The sequence below is a fragment of the Ricinus communis genome, chromosome 3 (assembly GCF_019578655.1).
Source record: "Ricinus communis isolate WT05 ecotype wild-type chromosome 3, ASM1957865v1, whole genome shotgun sequence".
NCBI lineage: Eukaryota > Viridiplantae > Streptophyta > Magnoliopsida > Malpighiales > Euphorbiaceae > Ricinus > Ricinus communis.
In genome coordinates, this window is record NC_063258.1 from 32,878,555 (window position 1) to 32,899,547 (window position 20,993).

Consider the following 20,993-nt stretch of genomic DNA (forward strand, 5'->3'; position numbering starts at 1 on the left):
AAATTGATCAGTATATTAATCATTAATTATATAAATAATAATTAATGATTTTACTAAATATAATTATCAAATAGTTATTATTTACTGACTACCAGTTATCAGTAACAACTACTAATTACAGTGCCAATAACAACTTAATAAATATATTCTAAATTTTTAAATTCTTTCGTGATTTATATCACACGCATACATTTATAATTATATACTCATTAAAATGACAACCTAATTAACCAAATTATTATAATGGAATGCTTGTTAAAAATCGACTTATTAGTTTTATAATTTTGTGATCAGAGTGTTAAATTTCAAGTTTTTCTAGACCCGTCAGCCAAATTTTGAGTCAAGAAGAGAAAAATAGATGGAATTTTATAATTAGAGAACTATGATTCAATGAATATTTTAATAGGTTTAAGATTAAGAAACAAAGAATGGGAGTAAAACAATGAATGAAACAAGTCATTCTCAAAAAAGAAAAATACAAAAACAGAATAAAAATAATTGTTTTACAGAGAAATGTGATGAAGAAACTTGTTTCATCGTTATAAAAAGATCAGTCGTAGGAAGTTTGAAAAGTTTTTTAAGATTATATATATTTTATTTTGCAGGCCCAGTCAGCAATTTTCAACTTTTAAATTAATCCAGAATTTCACAATTATAATACCCAGACACAAAAGCACAATTTTGCATCAGAATTATGTCCTGTGCATTAAAATGGGGAAAAGAAAACAAAGAAGAATATTCTATTTAAAAAGCTGAGTATTTATATTAGGGACACCCATGAATCATGAACTGTACTCGCTCTCAACTAATTCCTCTTCACTTTCTAGTTGGATGGTTGCATTTGCATGCCCTCATTTCAAAGGATTTTGAAAGTTGACCTAACGGAAACATAGCTCCCATGGCCACGTGGGTGTAATTAAACGCCACCTTATCATATTAGTAAAACAATATCATTTTTTGAATATGAAATTACTCAATTTAAAGGCCGAACTGAAAAAATCGATTCAGCTGAAGATCAATAATCAATTTAATTATATACAACTACTACATTTCATAAAAAAAAATAATAATTCTTTTTACCCAGAAATTAGTATCGATTAATAAAATAAATTAAATAGATATTAACACTGAATCTTCAACCTAATTTTTAAATAAAATAGTTGACATATAAATTTTGAACGCGAGAGCTAAGTAGAAAGGTAGATTTTCAAAAATTTGAAAGCTGTATCAATAAATTACATGAATATAATTAGTTATATATATTAGAATATAAGTAGAAGAGAAATAGAAGTCTAGTGTTATATTTGATCGAGGCCAACCCTAAGAAATGTTAGGACAGGATTAGCGGTGGTCCAATGTGCTCCACTTTTATGTGACGTGGTGACCTATACAGAGTCCAATCCAACCGACCAAACCCTAGTTTTAGCAAGTTCCGGCCCTATGCAATTTTGGATGGCCCAAGCTTTCTATTTAAAAATGACCCTCAAATCTTCCCATGGAAACTACAGTTTAAAGTACCAAAAGTTACATATAATAATAATAATATTTAAATAAATTAATAAAAATAATTATTACTAAAATTAACAATTATAAAAAAAGTAAACTATATTTTAAAATAAAAGAAAAGAATAATGAATTATCAATTTGGGATGGAGAGAGTATTAAAAGTGCAAGGTGAAAAACCAGTTCCAAATGAGCATACGCCTTTTGTAATTTGTATGGATATTGCTCAAGTTTAATCATGAGGGTGGGGGCAGTAAAATGCATTGCCTTTGGTTTGCTAGCTGGCTATTAATGCTATCTACTTGTTAGCAATAGATAAGTACGCTACTCCTTTGAGTAATCAAAATCAGAGATGAAAATGCCTTTTTAATGGATAACTATTACTTATTTTAAGAAAGTAGATGAAAAAATCACCTCCTCCACGTCATGACATATGATTCTTTTTCTTTTTTCTTTCTCTCTTTTAAAAGAATAATAATAATAAAAGAAAATCTATGAATATTCTTTTTGTGTTACTATCTACTTGATGGTCATTACTGATTGATATTTAACGCTTTTAATATAATTTTGATTTACAGTTAAAATTTATTTGAAATAATGCAATTTTGTGCTTGTATGGTTAGATGGGGTGTTGTATTGTACGAATGCTTTAACTTTATGAAGTAGTGATTTAGAGAAAATAATGAAATATGGGGCGTGGCTTATGAGAAATGATATTCATACATAAAATAATTGAAGGGAAGCTAGGTAGTATAAATAATAGACTGCTGCTGGGTACCACTCCCGCCCTGTGATCCGACTCAATCTACCAATAAAAAGCAACAGTGTTTAGTTACTTATATCGCTGTTATCCTACTCAATCCACCAATAATAGTACTATGATCAGTTCCCAGAAGAGTCAATTCACTTTGTCCAATCATCAACGAGTATCGTGTCCTTCAGCTGCTTAATCCAATCATTTTAATGTCTTAAATATAATATCAATTGCTAATTAATTTAACTCCATTACATTACTGACACCTGGATTATTTCTTTTAATTGCCTTGTATATGTATATATATATATTGCAAGTGCCACCAGCACCATACTATCAAAAGAAACTTCCAAGTCTCTGAAAATCAAATTAATTCAGCAAAAGCGTGGAAGATATGGAGGTCTCTCTTGCACTGACACTCATCGTGTCTTCAGTGGTTCTTCTTCTACTCGCTGTCTGCTTCATCATTCATCTCTACAAAACAGTCTTGCTCAGCTCACAGAGGTTGAAGACGAAGCTCCATGTTCAGGGTATCAGAGGTCCTTCTCCTTCTTTTCTCTACGGCAATCTCTCTGAAATGCAACAAATTCAGTTGAAGGCAATGAAAGCTCAAAATCACGGTGAAATTGTTGCTCATGATTACACTTCCTCCATCTTCCCTTACTTCGAATATTGGAGAAAACAATATGGTAAGATTTTACATCTACTCGCCCTCCTTCTACATATACTTCTCTTTAGAATTAATTCCTTTCTTCTTCTTCTTTTTCTCCTTTGTTTATCCTTAATTCCTTTCTTTCAAAATAAAAATAAAAATAAAACCAATTAAATTTAAATAAAAAGAGTTCTTGAGGCACGTTAAATATAAACTCTCTTTCAAATTCTTAAATTTAAATCTCCCTAATATTATGGGTGAACCTAAAAAATAAAAAATAAAAACGTTAGTCTGTTTCCTTTCTACTATAGTTTCTTTCTTGTGTATTTTGGTTTTTAATTGGCAGATGCAAACATTTTTTTCTTTAAAGTAATAATTGTAATAGGAATCTTACCTTGTTATATATACCTACGTGCCAAAATTATCATTCACATTAAACGATACATTACATGGTCTGAAAATGATATTTGCTAGCATTCTACTTTTTATTATTCTTATTCTATCTCTTTAATCAAATATGCAAAGGAGGTGAAGAATAATATTTTAAGTAATTGACCAAATATATCTATATAATAGACAAAATAATAATTGCAGTCTTACCCTTTGCATCTTTAGAAAACTGACCAGCATATATGGGATTTATTTTGAGTGATTAATGTTTATGGACCCAAGGCAACCAGGTCTAACTAAAATATTGATGAAGGTCCATGCTTCAAAAGGAAGCAACTTCCTCTATCTTTCTTGTTCAAAATTAGATTTGAATTGTTGATGTTGGAACTTTTAAAGAATAATATATATTTCTAAGATTTATAAATCACCTTATTGATTGAGTTACCTAGTAATTTAATTTTATAATAATAAAATTCTCTTTTACTCCATGATGCTCATTCTTTCCATAATTGGTAAAAAAAGTAACTGCTTTTATTTTTATTTTTATTGCACTCTCTGAATTGGACTATTTTTTTTATGGGCCAATGGATTCGAGTTTTCTATTGTTTTTCTCCCTCTTTTTAATTAAATAATTTTTGTCATGCATATTGAAATAATATTAAGATATCATCGTTGATATATAAAATGATTTGATTTTATGTAATGGGCGGTCGAGAAAGCAATGGATGTGTAAATTGCAAGTGGAGTTCTGTAATGAAAAAGGATTTGAATAAGTTTAGACTAAAAGAGATTTTGGTTGGTGAAAAATGATTGCAGGTCTAATATACACATACTCGACAGGGTTTAGGCAACATCTGTATGTAAACGATCCAGAGGTAGTGAAGGAAATGAACCAGTCAATTAACTTAGACCTGGGGAAGCCTACTTATTTGACTAAAAGACTTGAACCCATGCTTGGCAACGGCATTATCAGGTCCAATGGCCACCTCTGGGCTCAGCAGCGCAAAATTATTGCTCCAGAATTCTTCAAGGACAAGGTCAAGGTATGCTTCTTCTAACATCTAATAACTCACTGATTAATGTCAGTATAAATTTATATAAATGTCATGCAACTAATAATTCACTAATTAATTCTTTGCCTCGTCTCGAGGGAATGCCTTCAAATCGCGACAGCAATTTCTGCTGTCTAAAAATTTTAAATTTAATGTTATTAATGCTTTAACAAATTATTAAAGCAATGGGATAGCCTTATTTAATCCAATTATTGCTATATATAATATTTTTATTAAATTATTTTTTAATTATAAGATATTATGGAATATAATAAAAATATTACAAATCACATCAAGTAAATAAAAATAGAAACAAATGAAGATGAAATGTGCAGGGAAGGTAAAGTGTGTAACATTACTTATATATATATTTCAACAGCTTGGTACTATTATTTTTTTAGAAAAAGAAAATATCTTCAAGGGTATTTAAGAATTTATGAGCCTATTGCTGTCATGATATCATTCTTAGAATAATTTAACATATAGATCTAATTTAAGATATGCACATACATTTGGGTCCATTTATTGTGAATGAAAAATAATTATTAATGTTAGGAGCATTGGACAGGGTATGGTGGGGCTAATGATAGAGTCAGCAGAAGCATTGGTAAGAAAATGGGAGGAAAGCATCACCGAAGCTGAAGGGGGTAGCCAAGCAGACATTAGAGTTGATGAAGATTTGCGAGGCCTCTCCGCTGATGTCATTGCAAGAGCTTGTTTTGGGAGCTCCTACTCCAAAGGCAAACAAATTTTCTCCAAACTTAGGAACATCCAAAACCTTCTCACCAACCAAAGCATTCTTTTTGGTGTCACAAGTTTTGGGTATGTTTTAGTTTCTAATTCGCACTTTATTATCTGATCTGATGCTGCAAATTCTTTCAATGCACCCATCATTTTCCATCTGTAATTGGGTCAATTGCAGGTTTTATGCTAGCAAGAACCACAAGATAATCACTAACTTGGAAAGAGAGGTAGAGTCATTAATTTGGGAGACAGTCAAAGAACGAGAAAGGCAATGCTCAGAGAAAGCTTCAATTGAGAAGGACCTAATGCAGCAATTACTTGAGGAGGCAGTTAACGATGGTGAGGCTACCAAGTTTTCACCAAAGCGATTTATAGTCGACAATTGCAAGAGTATATACTTTGCAGGTCATGAATCTACTGCCACTGCAGCCTCCTGGTGCTTGATGCTTCTTGCACTACATCCAGAGTGGCAATCTCGTATCAGAGAGGAGGTGAATCAAGTTTGCAAAGATGGGCTAGATGCAAATTCAATCTCCAACTTGAAGATGGTAAGTTAATAGCCATATATTAACAAATACATTTCCATTTTTTATGTTTTAATCAAAGTTCATATACGGGGTATTCGAGGCAAAGCATGTGAACTTAGGTACTGCCTTCTGAATGCTAGCCATGGGAATTGAATCCAGGGCCATAGACTGAGAAGCAAATCTAGCTACCATTCAGACCAATCCTCATGGTTCCAAAGCATAATAATGTTTGTTCTCTCTAAATAGGTGACCATAGTGATACAAGAGGCACTGAGGCTATATCCGCCGGCAGCATTTGTGTCAAGGGAGGCACTTGAAGAAGTACAAATAGGAAAATACACAGTTCCAAAAGGTGTGTGCATATGGACTTTGATTCCCACTTTGCATAGGGATCCAAACATATGGGGACAAGATGCTAATGAGTTTAGACCAGAAAGGTTCGCGGATGGTGTCTCTAAAGCTTGTAAATCTGCCCAAGCTTATATACCATTTGGAGTTGGAACTCGTTTGTGCTTAGGCAGAAACTTTGCTATGATCCAGCTGAAGGTCGTTCTCTCCCTCATTATCTCCAAGTTTACCTTCACCCTATCTCCCAATTATCAGCATTCTCCTGCTTTTAGAATGATTGTGGAGCCTGAGCATGGTGTACAGATTTTAATCAAAAAGGTTTAGCAGGAAAGAGTGCTGAAAAATAAACTTAAAAATAACACAATTATGCTATGTGTAATGGGCTCTTTTGTTGTACCATGGAGGAATATATGTGTCCTTTCCATGTCTTGACAAAAACAGTGTTTATTAGATGCCATTTAAGAATGTATTAATATCATAATTAAGTTAATTATCCTCCCAATGCTCTCTCTCTATATAGAGGGACTTGATTTGTATAGAATAGGAATGAAACATGTAAAACATAATTAAGAAAAGGAACTAAGACTTCATCCTTAATTACCAATTAAAGAGCCTTGGAAAAAAATTAATAGCAGCAAAGTAAGGATTCAAAAAACTAACTCCAAATAAAAGGGAGAATGCAACACGTTCGTATTCATATTTTGAGGTCAAAACAGAGTTCAAGATTAAATCCTTAATCTCTAACAATCTATGATCTCTCCGCTTCTTTCTTTTGTTCTCTAACCGTAAACATCATGATCCTAAATCAGAGATCAGCCACTGTTCTTTTCCTTTAACCTTTCATGAACATACCCCTGCCACTATTCTTTCGCTTTCACCTTCCATTAACATTCCCTTTGAAACTTGTCTTACACTCTTTGTAAGTGTGCTTTCTCTTTCTCTTTTTCTTGTTAATATTAATATTTGTGTTTCTTTCTTTTTTTCCTTCTTTTTAATGCATGCCATCTTGCAACAGGAGAAATCTATTGTTGGTGTTGGTTTCATTTGCTCATAGTATTGCATTGAAAGCAAAAAAGTTTCTAATCATTTGTTACGTTTCATGCAGTGACTATTAACATTTTTATACGGGCAGTTAATAAAGAAATCATGTCTTCTAATCATGCTCCATACGAACCCAAAAAGATCCTTATAACTGGTGCAGCTGGTTTCATAGCCTCGCATGTGACCAATAGGTTGATAAGGAATTACCCTGACTACAAAATCGTTGCCCTTGACAAATTAGACTACTGCTCTAGCCTTAGGAACCTTACTCCATGTCGGTCCTCTCCAAATTTCAAGTTTGTGAAGGGCGATATTGCTAGTGCTGATCTTGTAAATCACCTCTTGATAGCTGAAGATATCGATACTATTATGCACTTTGCTGCCCAAACCCATGTGGATAATTCTTTTGGGAACTCTTTTGAATTCACCACCAACAACATTTATGGCACTCATGTTCTTCTTGAAGCATGCAAGGTCACTAAGAAAATCAAGAGGTTCATTCATGTTAGTACAGATGAAGTTTATGGAGAAACTGACATGGAGACTGATATTGGCAATCCTGAGGCTTCTCAGCTCCTTCCTACAAACCCATACTCAGCCACAAAAGCTGGGGCTGAAATGCTTGTCATGGCTTACCATCGATCTTATGGCCTTCCTACAATTACCACCCGAGGCAATAATGTATATGGCCCTAACCAGTATCCAGAAAAACTTATTCCAAAATTCATTATCCTTGCGATGAAGGGTGAACAATTACCAATTCATGGTAATGGCTCAAATGTGAGAAGCTATCTGCACTGTGAAGATGTTGCAGAGGCATTTGATGTGATACTTCACAAAGGGGCTATTGGACATGTCTATAATATTGGAACCAAGAAAGAGAGACGAGTGTTAGATGTGGCAGAGGATATCTGTAGGCTGTTCAGACTGGATGCCAAGAAAGCTATCAGGTTCGTTCAAGATAGGCCTTTCAATGATCAAAGATATTTCTTAGATGATCAAAAGCTCAAGAAACTGGGGTGGCAAGAAAGGACTCCTTGGGAAGAAGGGTTGAAGATGACAATGGAGTGGTACACAAAGAATCCAAATTGGTGGGGCGATGTTTCTGCTGCTCTCCATCCGCATCCTCGTATTTCAATGGTAGTCCATTCGAATGATGATTCGTGGTTGCTGGAGGATGGATGTGCAAAAGAAGGTGACAATAATAGCAGTTGATGAATGAAGTCATACTAGAGGTTTTAATTTCAATCGACAGAGCAATGCCATGCTGATAATAACATCAAAAATGGAAGAGTGATGCTGGAGATGTTATACAATTGAAGGAGTTTCCTGATTCATTGTCAATTAAATTAGATTCCACATCAAGACTAGACTTCAGAAAATGAGTTATTTAGCACACAATTGCCTAATTTCTTTTTCAATTTTTGTGTAATTGTTTTGGTCTTTTAATTGCTCCCATTGTCAGGCATATTATATGTAAGTTATTTTCTTTCTCAAAATAAATAAATAAATAAATTACTATAGAGGATGTTCGGTTAACCATATTGTAACTCCATGAGTTATACACTTTTTCGTTGAGATGTCTCCTTTTTATTTTAGATGAAGTTGGGTAATTTTGTAGTCCAAAGTTTTTAAGTAATTTCTTTTTACTGTTGGAACATGTGAGCTTGTCTTGGAAACAAGCACATGGTTTCCAACTGTTTTCCATAGCTTGTAAGTCCCCATATAGTATTTAATTTCTTGTTTGACTTTGTACAAGTTCCTATGTTAGTGGCATTGGGAACTACAACTTTTGTAATCTCTTTCTCTATTTAAATCAAATGTTAAAGGCTGAAAATATAAGAAAAAAAAAATATATTTTTCTCTCAATTTCTCTTCATCATTTCCATATTTCTTAAGAACTTGAGCTCAGATTTAGCTCAATTTATAAGAACTTTAGCTCAAACCCAGCTAAGTTCTATTTCATTTCCGCATTTACAATGGTATCAGAGCGCTTGTCCTACGGGCTGTGAGGCTAAAAACAGAAAATCTAGAGAGTCAAACACGTGAGGGAGAGAAATACCGAGTGTTTGAAAGATTTGTGAGATTTTTTGAAAAGAAAACGAAGAACAAGAACAAGAATAAAACCAGAAAAATGGCTTCAAGTAGCCTTCAACGGATCACTTTATCATTTGTGGTCGGTGAAGATGAAAACTTGCCTCAAATCTCAAGGTCTATGGAAAGTGGTTGAGACAGATGAAGATCCTCCCGCTCTTGGGCCAAATCCAGCTCGGAGACCATGAAGAAAGATAAAGCCTTGACTTGCATCCACTCGGGGCTTGGCGGATCATGTTTTCACCAAAGATCATGGACTGGAAACACCCAAAGCTGTTTGGGATTACCTCAAAGAGAGCCTTGAAGGCAAGGCATCGAGTGAAAGTTGTGAAGCTCACGCCTCAAGATAAAGGATGACGAGCTAGTGAAAGATTATTCATCAAGAATGATGGATCTTGTAAACCAAATTAGGCTGTATGGTGAAGCTCTACCTGATCAGAGAGTGGTGGAGAAGATTATGGTCAGCGTACCAAGAAAATTTGAAGCTAAAATTCAGCTATTGAAGAGTCATGTGATTTGCAGAGGCTAACAGTAGCTGAGCTCACTAGCAAATTAGTAGCTCAAGAACAAAGAATCTCAATAAGAGATGAAGAGACAGCTGAAGGTGCTTTCTTTGTTTCTCGTAAAGGAAAGAAGCCAAACAGCAGAAATAGAAGAGGTACTAGCTACAAAAATCGAGCTCAAAACAGGGCAAGCTTCCTCCTTGCTCCATTTGCAAGAAAACAAACCATGCTGAAAAAGATTGTTGGTACAAAGATGGTGAAAAACCAAAGTACAAATGCAGCTTTTGCAACAAGATTGGCCACACCGAAAAGTTTTGTAGAGCTAAGAAAGTTCAACAAGCTTAGACGCAAGCTCAAGAGCAGGTCCTTGCAGCTGAGGAGGAGAAATCACATCCAAGAGAGCATTTATTCATGGCTTATCAAGCTAACAAAACAGCTCAGAATTACCCTTGGCTCATAGACAGTGGATGTACTAGCCACATGACACCAGATGCTACAAGTTTTACTAGCCTTGACGAGTCAATAATAACCAGAGTGAAACTGGGAGATGGCTCAACGGTTCAAGCTAGAGGAAGAGGCTCAATTTCTGTCAACACTAAGAAAGGTATCAAAGTTATCTCAGATGTTCTTTACATACCTGAGCTCAATCAAAATTTGCTTAGTGTGCCTCAAATGATTAGAAAAGGTTATGGTGTCTATTTCAAAAATGCATGCTGCTATATTTTAGATACCTGTGGTGTTGAGATAGCTAAAGTCAAGATGATTGGTAATAGCTTTTATTTGAAGCTAGATGTTATTCAGACATGTGCATTTAGTGTAAAAGAGGATGATAGCTTGAAATGGCATAAGAGGCTAGGCCACTACAATTTTAGAACTTTAAAAGAGATGCATAATTTAGAGCTAATTTTGAGTCTGCCTGAAATTGTAGCTCCAGAAGTAGAGTGTGAGGGCTGTAAGCTCGGAAAGTCACAAAGAACTCCTTTTCCAAAAGGCAGAGTCACAAGAGCTACTGAAAAGCTAGAAATTGTGCATTCGGATATTTGTGGTCCTATGGCAACACCTTCTTTGAGTGAAAACAGGTACTTTGTGCTCTTTATTGATGATTTTTCAAGAATGACTTGGGTGCACTTCCTCAAAACCAAGTCCTCAGTTTTTTCAATTTTCAAAAATTTCAAGAAGCTAGTGGAAACTCAAAGTAGCTGCAAGCTTAAGGTGTTAAGAACTGACAATGGTGGAGAGTACACTTCATAAGAATTCAGCTCCTTTTGCCAAAAAGAAGGCATCCTACGGTTCCATATTCTCCACAACAAAATGGAGTCTCGGAAAGAAAGAATAGAAGTGAACATGGCTAGAAGCATGTTGTTTGAGAAGAAGCTACCAAAGACTTTTTGGGCTGAAGGTGTAGCTACTTCAGTATATTTGTTGAATAGAATTGCAACGAAGGCAGTGGAAGGCAAGACCCCATATGAAGCTTGGAATGGTGTCAAGCCTTCAGTTGAGCATCTCAGAATTTTTAGCTCAATATGTTATTTTCACATTCCTTCAGTCAAAAGAACGAAGCTAGATCAGAGAGCTATGAAGGGTATATTTGTGGGCTATTCAACAGAGTCCAAAGGCTATAGAGTTTTTGAGCTCAGCAGAGATGTGAGCTTTGATGAGAGCTCTTTTTGGAATTGGGATTCACATGAAGTCGAGAAGCATGAGCTCCCTTCCTTATTAGCTCCTACTTTTGAAGTGGAAAAAGAAGAGAACATCAATGACGAGCTATTTGATGTGCAAGAGGTGTATGAAAGATGCAATTTTGTCTTCACGAGCCTTTGATGAAGCTTCCAAGCATCCAGAATGGATTGAAGCTATGAAAGCTGAAATTCAAATGATAGAAAAGAACAACACTTGGCTGCTCACTGAGCTACCACAAAACAAGCAAGCTATAGGAGTCAAATGGGTGTTCAAAACCAAGTACAATTCCGATGGCTCAATCAACAAGCTCAAGGTCGGGATTAGTTGTGAAGGGCTATGTAGTGACTATGGAGATACCTTTGCTCCAAAGATAGCTAGACATGACACTATCAAGTTCTGCTATCTATTCAAATGGGTCGGAAAGTTTTCCATCTCGATATGAAATCAGCATTCTTGAATGTTGAGCTCAAGGAGGAGCTCTACAGCCGACGGAAGGTTTTCAAGTGAGAGGAAGAGAAGATGAGGTGTACAAGCTAAGAAAGGCATTGTCAAGCAAGCTCCAAGAGCTTGGTACCAGAAAATTGATGCTCACTTGATGCAACAAGGGTTCAAGAGAAGTGATAATGAAGCTACTCTTTATTTGAAGCAAGAAGATGGAGAGCTCAAGATAGTGGTTTCATTGTATGTTGATGACCTCCTTGTTACTGGTAGCCAAAAAGAAGCTGTTTCAGAACTCAAGAAGCAAATGGAAAGTGTTTTTGAGATGTCCGATTTGGGCTTAATGAACTATTTTCTTGGGATGAAAATTCATCAATGCTCCTCGGAAATTTTCATATCTCAAAGAAAGTATGCTCTTGATATTTTGAAGAAGTTTAAGCTAGAAGCTTGTAAGGAAGTTGTAGCTCCAATAGCTCAGAATGAAAAGCTTTCGAAGAATGATGGAGAAAGCCTAGAAAACCCAACTGTGTACAAAAGCATTGTTGGCAGCTTGTTGTATCTTTCAGCTACAAGACCTGACCTAATGTATCCAGCTAGCCTTCTTTCAAGATTCATGAGCTATCCTACGAGTGTGCATCTAGGAGTAGCTAAAAGAGTTCTCAAGTTCTTGAAGGGTACCGTGAAGGATGGTATTTGGTATCACAGGCTTGACCAAATTGAGCTACAAGGTTATGCTGATAGTGATTGGGCTGGAAGTGTGGATGACATGAAGAGCACTTCAGGCTATGTGTTCTCGCTAGGCTCAGGTGCAATTTGCTGGAACTCAAAGAAACAAGAAGTTGTAGCTCAATCAACAATTTCGAGTATGTGTCGATTCGCATCAAATCGAGCTATATGGCTTAGGAAGCTCTTGTCAGATTTGTGTGTTGAGCTAAACAAACCAACTACAATCTATTGTGACAACAAGTCAGCAATTGCTATAGCTGAAAATCCAGTTCAACATGGACGAACCAAGCACATCAATGTGAAGTTTCACTCCATTAGAGAAGCTGAGAAGAATTTGGAGATCAAGCTCCAGCATTGCTCTTCAGAAAAGCAGCTTGCTGGTCTCTTTACCAAACCATTATCAAGACCAAGAATTGATTTTTTCCATAGCTTGTAAATCCCTATGTAGTATTTAATTTCTTGTTTGACTTTGTACAAGTTCCTATGTTAGTGGCATTGGGAATTACAACTTTTGTAATTTCTTTCTCTATTTAAATCAAATGTTAAAGGCTGAAAATATAAGAAAAGAAAAACATATTTTTCTCTCAATTTTTATTCATCATTTCCATATTTCTTAAGAACTTGAATTCAAATTTAGCTCAATTTATAAGAACTTTAACTCAAACCCAGCTAAGTTCTATTTCATTTCCGCATTTACATTTATCCAATAAAGAAAAATTGTATTAAGCTGAGAAAATATTATTGCCCACATAGTGGGCCAGAATATTACAAGTATGAGGAATATAATTAGACTTGCGGCTATTAAAAATTTGCTTAATGGTGGCAATATCATCAGATATTGTCTTAGCCGAAAAGGGTATTGGAAGGTACCCTGAGCCATCTGAATAACTGCTCAAGCAGCATCTGAGAACATCACTTTCCTCCAAGACTTCATGGAAGCCCAAGCCACGCTGTCCCTAAGAGCCAAGCTTTCGAGAATAAAAGGATCAGCAATGCCCAAATACACCTGAGCATGAGAGCTTCAAATAGTTGAACTATTCCTGATAGCCACGTAGCCCACACTTCCCCGTTGAAGAGATGATCGACTGGCAGCATCAAGATTAATTACAATCCAGTCTGACTCTACTTCTACAGGTGGTAAGGATGGGTGACCCCGGAGATTCCTTGGTAGAATATTATCCTTTGAAGCTTGTTTAAATTCATGGATGTCTTTTGCAACCTGGGAAACAACATCTATTTCCTTTTGCCAGATATTTCCAAAGACTAGCTTGTTACGGGACTTCCAAACTTGCCATAGAGTATGAGCTAGGATTTTGTAACACTCTTTATCCAATTGTAAAGCATTGAATTCAGCGCATATATGATCCCAAAACCTGAGTGATAGATGTGAAATGGATTGCTGATGAAATAATGCCCAAGGAAGAGATTCTCCAGACGTGCTGGGCAAAGGAACAGTGAACAAATAACTGCATGCTTGATTCCAAGCGCCACATCTTGGGCATGCACCCTCATGGTGCAGACGTTAAGCCCACCAAAGATCCCACCGGGATTGCATTGGAGAGCAATTTACAGAAAGATCTTGATCTTGTTGGGAATATGCATTTTCTATAAGTGCTTCCATCGAGGGTTGGGTGATAGAAATTGTGAAGTCTGGCTTTGCCTATATTTCCGCCAAGCATAATAGCCGGATCCCACTGAGTATTTTCCGGAAGGATGAAAATGCCATATCATTGTATCTGGCGTGTTAATGAATGCTGATTGGGATTTTAATGATTTTCGAGACTTGACGAGCTTGAAAGTGACGATGGAGCAAGGATATTTTCCAGGCTTTTGATGATGAATCAATGAAATAATCGATTGCTTGCTCCATCATATTGGGAGAAGAACTCAGGTTTATGACCTCCGAGATTGGAGTTGGAATCCAGGGATCTTGAAAGGCCTTGATAGTCCTTCCATTGCCAACTTGCCATCGAAGACCTGACTTTAGTAATTCTCTACCTGCAAGTAGACTTTTCCAGGCCCAGGATGCGTTGTAACCCACTTCGGAGTGCAGAATGTCCGAGTCGACGAAGTATCTTCCTTTCAATACTCTTGAGGTTAAGGAATCGGGGTTAGATAAAATCATCCAGACCTGCTTTGCAAGGAGAGATAAATTAAATCCCTGCAGGTCTTTAAACCCTAAACCTCCTGAAGATTTGCTGTGGCATAGTTCTGACCATTGTTTCCAGTGCATCCGATTTCCATAGCTAGATTGTCCTCACCAAAAATTTGCCATAAGCCGATTGAATTCCTGGCATATTCCACGAGGTAGTAGAAAACAACTCATGGCAAAAACTGGGATAGCATAGATCACTGATTTAAGTAGAATTTCCTTTCTAGCTTGAGAGAGCAATTTTCCTTACAACCCATAATTTTGCGGCTCACCTTCGTGATGATTTCAGTAAAGGTTTTTTTCTTTGACTTGTCAGTAATTGCCGGAAGACCCACATTCTTGATTTGAAAGAGACCAACTATGTGAACTTGGGTCCGAGATGGAGTGTTGGGACTAAAGAAAATAGCTGATTTGGCCGGATTTATTTGCTGGGCACTGGCTTGTCCTTAATTTTGAAGGATCGTGTTAAGATGAGTCGCCTAGTCATCCGCGAATAACAGATGGTTAATCCTTGGGTTGTGTCTAGCAATTTTGATTCCTTGAAATTGACCCCGAATTATTGATTGGGAACACATATGAGATAGTCCTTCTGCACACAATAGAAAAATTAGAGGGGAAAGCGGATCACCTTGTCTGATATCCCTGCATGGTTGAATGTAAACTTCTAAGGATCCATTGGTGTTTATAGAATATGAGACTGATGTGACCCATCCTATAATCCACCGAATTCAGATAATCTGGAATCCCATTGTTTTGAGCATCTGATGAATGTAAGCCCGTTCCAATTGATCATAAGCCTTGGCCATATCCATTTTTATAGCCATACTCCCTGTTTTACCTTGGCGCTTGTTCTTGATGCAATGGGTGGTCCCATGACATATGAGAATGTTGTCTGAAATCAGTCGACCCTTTGTGAAAGCACTCTGATAAGGGCCAATGAGCTTTGGCATTAATTGCTGGAGGCGTGTGACCAATAGCTTTGAGATGATTTTATAGTAAACTGAGCATAAGCTAATAGGTCTCCAATGGTGAATTTGCGAGGGATTGATACATTTGGGAATCAAAGAGATAACTGTGTGGTTGACATTTCGCAGCATGTGACCTCCTCTGACGAAGTCTAAGGTTGCTGTGAATGAGTCTTCTTTCATAATATCCCAATATTGTTGAAAAAAATCTTCCTATAAAGCCATCCCAGCCTGGGGCCTTGTCCGGGTGGATAGAAAAGACTGCATCGCGTAAGTTCATCCATTGAAAAAGGCGCTGTGAGCATTGTATCATCCGAAGCTGAAATTCTAGGTCGCAGATTTTCTGTGACACAGTTAAATTGAGTCGGATTAGCAGAAGTAAATAGTCGAGTGAAATAATCAATAGAGTCTTGAGTAATAGCCTTATGAGATGAAACCCAAAGGCCATTATAATCAAGAAGTCCTCGTATTTGATTGTTCCTTCGTCTTTGAGATACCACGGCATGAAAATAGCCCGTATTATTTTCCCCCAATCTAATCCATGACTGATGGCCCTTTTGAGCCCAGAATTTCTCCTCTTGAACAATAGCATGTTGAAGCATATTTTCAATAGCTCGAATGTTGTTACAATCTGTCCCTCCTGATGCTTCTTTAACCTGAGATAGTTGCAATTTGAGAGAAGCAAATTTCATTCTTGGAATTTTGATTGTGCTTTATTTACCAATCTACTAAAGCATGCCGGCAAAGTTTCAGCTTAGTCATGACTTTGTACATAGACGAGCCAGAGCAAGGATTGTGCCACTTATTTCGAAGAATTGAGACAAATTCCAGAGTATTTTCCCATCTGCGATCAAATCGAAATAGTTTTTTATGCTGGTGAGCAAAAGGAGATGATTCCAATAATAAAGGCTGGTGATCCGAGTCTATATCTACCAGATGAGAAATGATGGCATTGGGAAACTGAGAATGCCAAGCTATTGAGCATAAACCCCAGTCAATTCTTTCTTGAATATTATGCCTCCAAGCTCGCCTATTGTTCCATGTGAAAGTTGGACCTCTAAGAGGTACTGTCAGTAGCTCGATCATCCTATTAAAGAGAATGAAACTGTGCTGTTTGTGTCTATCAAATTCCTTACTCCCAACTTTATCCTTCGGAGATAACATTGCATTAAAGTCACCTATGTACAGGCAAGTCTGAATATCCAGTGCACGACAGTAAGCATATAATTCGCCCAGTTGATTACTTCTAGTTTGATAATTACAATGTAAACAGCAAGCAAACAAGTTCCAATCCAAATCAATATTTTTTGACAACACAATGACAGAAAATTGTGATTTAAGTCGGACTTGAATATTGATGCCCTGCCACCCTAGTGCTAGACCTTCCGAGATACCCACAGGACTTACAAATGCATAATCACAGAAACCACAACCATTCAAAATTTTGCAAACCCTAGTATCCGAGATTTTTGTTTCCATAAGATAAATAAAATCGGGAAGATGAGTTTTCACTAACTCTTTAAAATGACGAGTTATCAGGGGTCTTTCCAAAATATATAATTGCTATTATTTATTCTCTTTTTATAATTTTGTTTGGAGGTATAGTCATAATTTTTTTAACTTTCACATGGATTTCATTATGAACACGTTACACTATTATTTTTTATATGTTTAATACGGAGAGAACTTTTAAATATATTTAATTTGTTATATTATTTACAGATAAAATTAATTATGATATTATTTATTAAATATAATATTAAATTTAATAAATAATATCGCATATGTATTTAGTGTTATGGATTTTTTTAATATTAAATTAATAATTATATGCACGAGTTTCTCATACATGCATCGTGCAATATAGAGGATGAGAGCAGACGTGTCACTCTCCACCTTCTATTTTAATTATGTGCATATGTATATATCTGCTCATGGAAAATGACTCGTAGAGTATATGTTGTTGGGAAGTCATGTTACTGAACCCTCTGGATGACATGCTTTTGTGTGCTTTCTGCTTGATAGATATGCACTATTGGCTCCTAATTTTGTTGAGAGACAAGAAATCCAAAATGCTGCATTATTGTTCTTCATCCTCCATGGGGCATTAATCATTATCCTGGAACTTTAATTACTGATGCACATCATCAAACACTCAATTGGCTCAAACATTTTAGTGCTTTCTCCTCTCTTTTATGTAAAGCCATTTAAACGTAGACACATGCTTGCTTTTTTGTACAAGTGAATAGTAGGGTAATATATTGATCAAAAAATGTTTTTTTTTTTTTTATTATAAAGTTGATGTATGTCTTTATCAATTTTCATATAGAATTGATATATTATTTTTATCTATATATTATACTGATAAATGATTAATACATATTTAGTAATAAAATATATATCAATTTTTTAATATTAAAATATAAAATATTTATATCACGTATCATATTTTATGGCTTTCTTATCCCGATGGAGTTTTAGTACAATTCATATGCTTCTTTCTCCCTTAGAAGCTGTTCAGGATGTGTTGCATTGGTCGGTAGAGATAGGTTTGGATCTTTGGTGGATGAATCTTCTAAGTTTATCTTTTGCAGGTCTCCTCTAATGGTAAAGGCTATTACTCTAAGACGCTGTCAGACATGCAAGCTTTGAAGAGTGGCCTGTGAATCTGACTCCTTACTATCGATCTCATTTGTTCAAAATCATCACAAGGAAGGAGATCTCTTGGGAGCTTTGACCTATAATTAAGGATAAAAGAAGTTGTGCAACTTCTTTTTTAGTTTTATTCTTTCTCTTTTGTCCCTAGAAACTGTAATAGGAAGCTCAGTCCCTTTTGTGTCCTTTCCCAGAAGAAAAGAAATCCATTCACCAATTAAATGGATAAACATCACATAACCATATTTTATATAAAAGAAATTCAGCACTCTATATATTCAATTACTAATTTTTGTGTTTGTCCTCTTACTTAAAAGTTATTTTAAATAAAGGAGGGCATATATGTGTGTATATATTTTGGTTGCATATAATATTGACCACTTGCATAGTATATATTATGTAATGTTATTTGGACATTATGGAAAACCAGACAACTGAACATGCAAGTGGTCCAGCCCTAAAGAGCATTTGAATCTTAATGGACGCTGACAAAACAAACACGCATGCATGTCATTGTTAGAAGAATCAAAATGGAATCCCAAAGTCATGTAATTGGCAATATAAAGTTGTAAAATTTATAAAACCCATTTAGAGTTTATATACTTTAATTATTTTAAAATATTAAATAACGAAATCCTCCACCAACTTATGACCAATTAGAGAATAACATTTTGGACAGAATTCTCAACTTTTTTAAATTTCTTAAGCAAATTTATAAATAAATACTCATATGTAATTTGGCACATTTGACGTAAAAATAAAAAAATATTGTTCTAATAGGCTAATATATCAAAGAGATTCCTATGCTAATTATTATCAGCTATGGACTAGACCACGAGTATCTGGTTTTGCTGTAAATAAAATCGTGCATACTTTTAATGTGAGAATCGGTATTTACATTACATTTCTTTTCTTTTCTTAGTAATTTGAGGCTGTCACATAAAAAAGTCTGCTGTTGCTGTTCTATTAGTACATCCGTGGCCTTAAAAATCAATTTTGTTTATTAAGCTATAAAATAATTAATTTTACGATTTAGATTTTTTGATAGAATGAAAATTTTCCGGATGGCAAAGAAATGAAAATGTTGGAACATTTTTCGGAAGGCAAACCAACAATTATATTATAGCATTGGATAAGGGCTTCAAAAATTTATATTAATAATTGATTTAATCTCAATTAGTTGTTCATTGTATCAACTCTATCTTAAAATTTTTCTTTTATCAGTTAATAATTGGTTTGATTTTTTATTTATTTAGGTACTATTATTTTTATTAAGATTTATTAATAATAAGTTACTTTAAGTTGATATCATATAACTGAATTTTTATATTTATAATAAATAATATTATTTTAAAATATTTTAAAATTAAATATTTATAATATTTATAATTATTATATTTAAAATTAAAAAAAATCTATTTAAATTTAGATTTCTATTTTTAAAATAATTTTTATACATTTTTTAATAATAACTATAATTGAGTTAAAAAATTGACTATAAAATTTTGATTATAAATTATTTTTATTAATATTATTATTAAATAATATAATATATTCAAAAATTAATTATATATTAATATTTATTTAATTATTAATAGTAATTACTAATAAAAAATTTATATTTTAATCAATAAGCTATTACGCACTAGAAAAAAAATATTTATATCTAACAAAATTAAGTGAATATCTAAAATTATTAACCAGTTTAATTTATCAGCTAACTATATTATCAGCCGAACAAAGAATTGTGTTCGCGGTCAAAAGTTTTTAAGTATAAAATGTGTTTAAACGTGAGGCATTGAGATTAGTACTTGAAAAATGTAAAACCAGCTATTTATCTTGATCCTCAGAAAAGAAAGTTTATTATTTAATTTAGTGAATAATAAACGTTTTAATTAATAGTATAATGAAAATGGTTGCAAGGGCAATAACTATCTATTATCCAGTACAAGCGGTGGTCAGTGCAACTGGCTTGGCAAAGTCGTTCCACGTCAGAAAGTAGTGCGAATAAATGGTTGGCAATTGCCATATCTATTGTCTTCTACAAGCGGTTGACGGTGAAACTGGCTAGCAAAGTCATGCCACGTCAACATAGAAGGTCCTCTGCCCGTCAAATCAATCAACTCCGTGACACCAGCCGATGATTTGAGATATACACGTATACTTTGCATCGACTCTAAGCCCATCCTTTGATAACCCCATCAAGAAAATCAAAATTAATAAATAAAAGTTGAAAGGAATTTCTCTTAAAAAGAATAAAACCATAAAATAGAAGACTTATTTTTCTTTTCTTTTTTTTTCTTCCCTAGAAAGAATAACTAAAAGAAAGAGAACAAATAAAAAATATAAGCATGCTTTTATGATTAGTCTTACTATTTATTATTAAAAAAACTATTTTTCATTTATTCTAAATAAGAAAAAAAGAGCATTGGGACAGACTTATTTCCTCTTCTTTTATCTTTCCAATTGTAGCTTTAAAACGTATTTAGTAATTAAAGGTAATAAAATACCAAAGGGGGTTCATGGTACCACAAAGAGGCACCTTGCCATGGGGATCTTTCTGCTCTTTTGGATTTCGATAGCCGAATTAGCCCTTTTGGATCATACCATAAACAGATCGTAGCAACTATTAGTTCATTGTCATTGGATCGAGAAGAAGAGAGGAGAAGAGTTTAGAAGGCCATGAGAGAGTAAGAAATTGCTTAATGGAAACTTGTTTGATCTTTATTCAAAATGACTTCTCCTTATATAGGGAGGAGAGTCTCAACA

General features: G+C 34.7%; 2 protein-coding genes across 3 annotated transcripts; both read left to right on the forward strand.

The window, feature by feature from the left end:
- The first annotated feature begins 2,355 nt into the window (after window positions 1-2,355).
- Window positions 2,356-6,460, forward strand: LOC8265201 (cytochrome P450 714A1). 2 transcript variants are annotated; one of them, XM_015717083.3, is made up of 5 exons: window positions 2,356-2,946; window positions 4,140-4,342; window positions 4,920-5,173; window positions 5,274-5,643; window positions 5,869-6,460. In XM_015717083.3, exons 1-5 carry the CDS (start codon window positions 2,652-2,654, stop codon window positions 6,292-6,294), a joined length of 1,548 nt encoding a protein of 515 aa, XP_015572569.2. In that variant the 5' UTR covers window positions 2,356-2,651; the 3' UTR covers window positions 6,295-6,460. The 2 variants fall into 2 exon arrangements, with proteins under 2 accessions (XP_015572569.2, XP_002515361.2); XM_002515315.4 differs by having other exon boundaries at window positions 2,363-2,946; window positions 4,116-4,342.
- Window positions 6,461-6,589: 129 nt separating this feature from the next.
- On the forward strand, window positions 6,590-8,534 carry LOC8265200 (trifunctional UDP-glucose 4,6-dehydratase/UDP-4-keto-6-deoxy-D-glucose 3,5-epimerase/UDP-4-keto-L-rhamnose-reductase RHM1). The gene is made up of 2 exons (XM_002515314.4): window positions 6,590-6,889; window positions 7,076-8,534. Exon 2 carries the CDS (start codon window positions 7,117-7,119, stop codon window positions 8,224-8,226), a length of 1,110 nt encoding a protein of 369 aa, XP_002515360.1. The 5' UTR covers window positions 6,590-6,889; window positions 7,076-7,116; the 3' UTR covers window positions 8,227-8,534.
- Window positions 8,535-20,993: the final 12,459 nt, after the last annotated feature.

Excerpts from the sequence above, each read along its gene's own strand:
- LOC8265200 (XM_002515314.4), top strand. The coding sequence starts at position 7,117 with ATGTCTTCTAATCATGCTCCATACGAACCCAAAAAGATCCTTATAACT.
- LOC8265201 (XM_002515315.4), top strand. The coding sequence starts at position 2,652 with ATGGAGGTCTCTCTTGCACTGACACTCATCGTGTCTTCAGTGGTTCTT. Across the intron at positions 5,174-5,273 it reads TTTGGTGTCACAAGTTTTGG|GTTTTATGCTAGCAAGAACC; the intron begins GTATGTTTTAGT and ends GGTCAATTGCAG. Across the intron at positions 5,644-5,868 it reads CAATCTCCAACTTGAAGATG|GTGACCATAGTGATACAAGA; the intron begins GTAAGTTAATAG and ends CTCTCTAAATAG.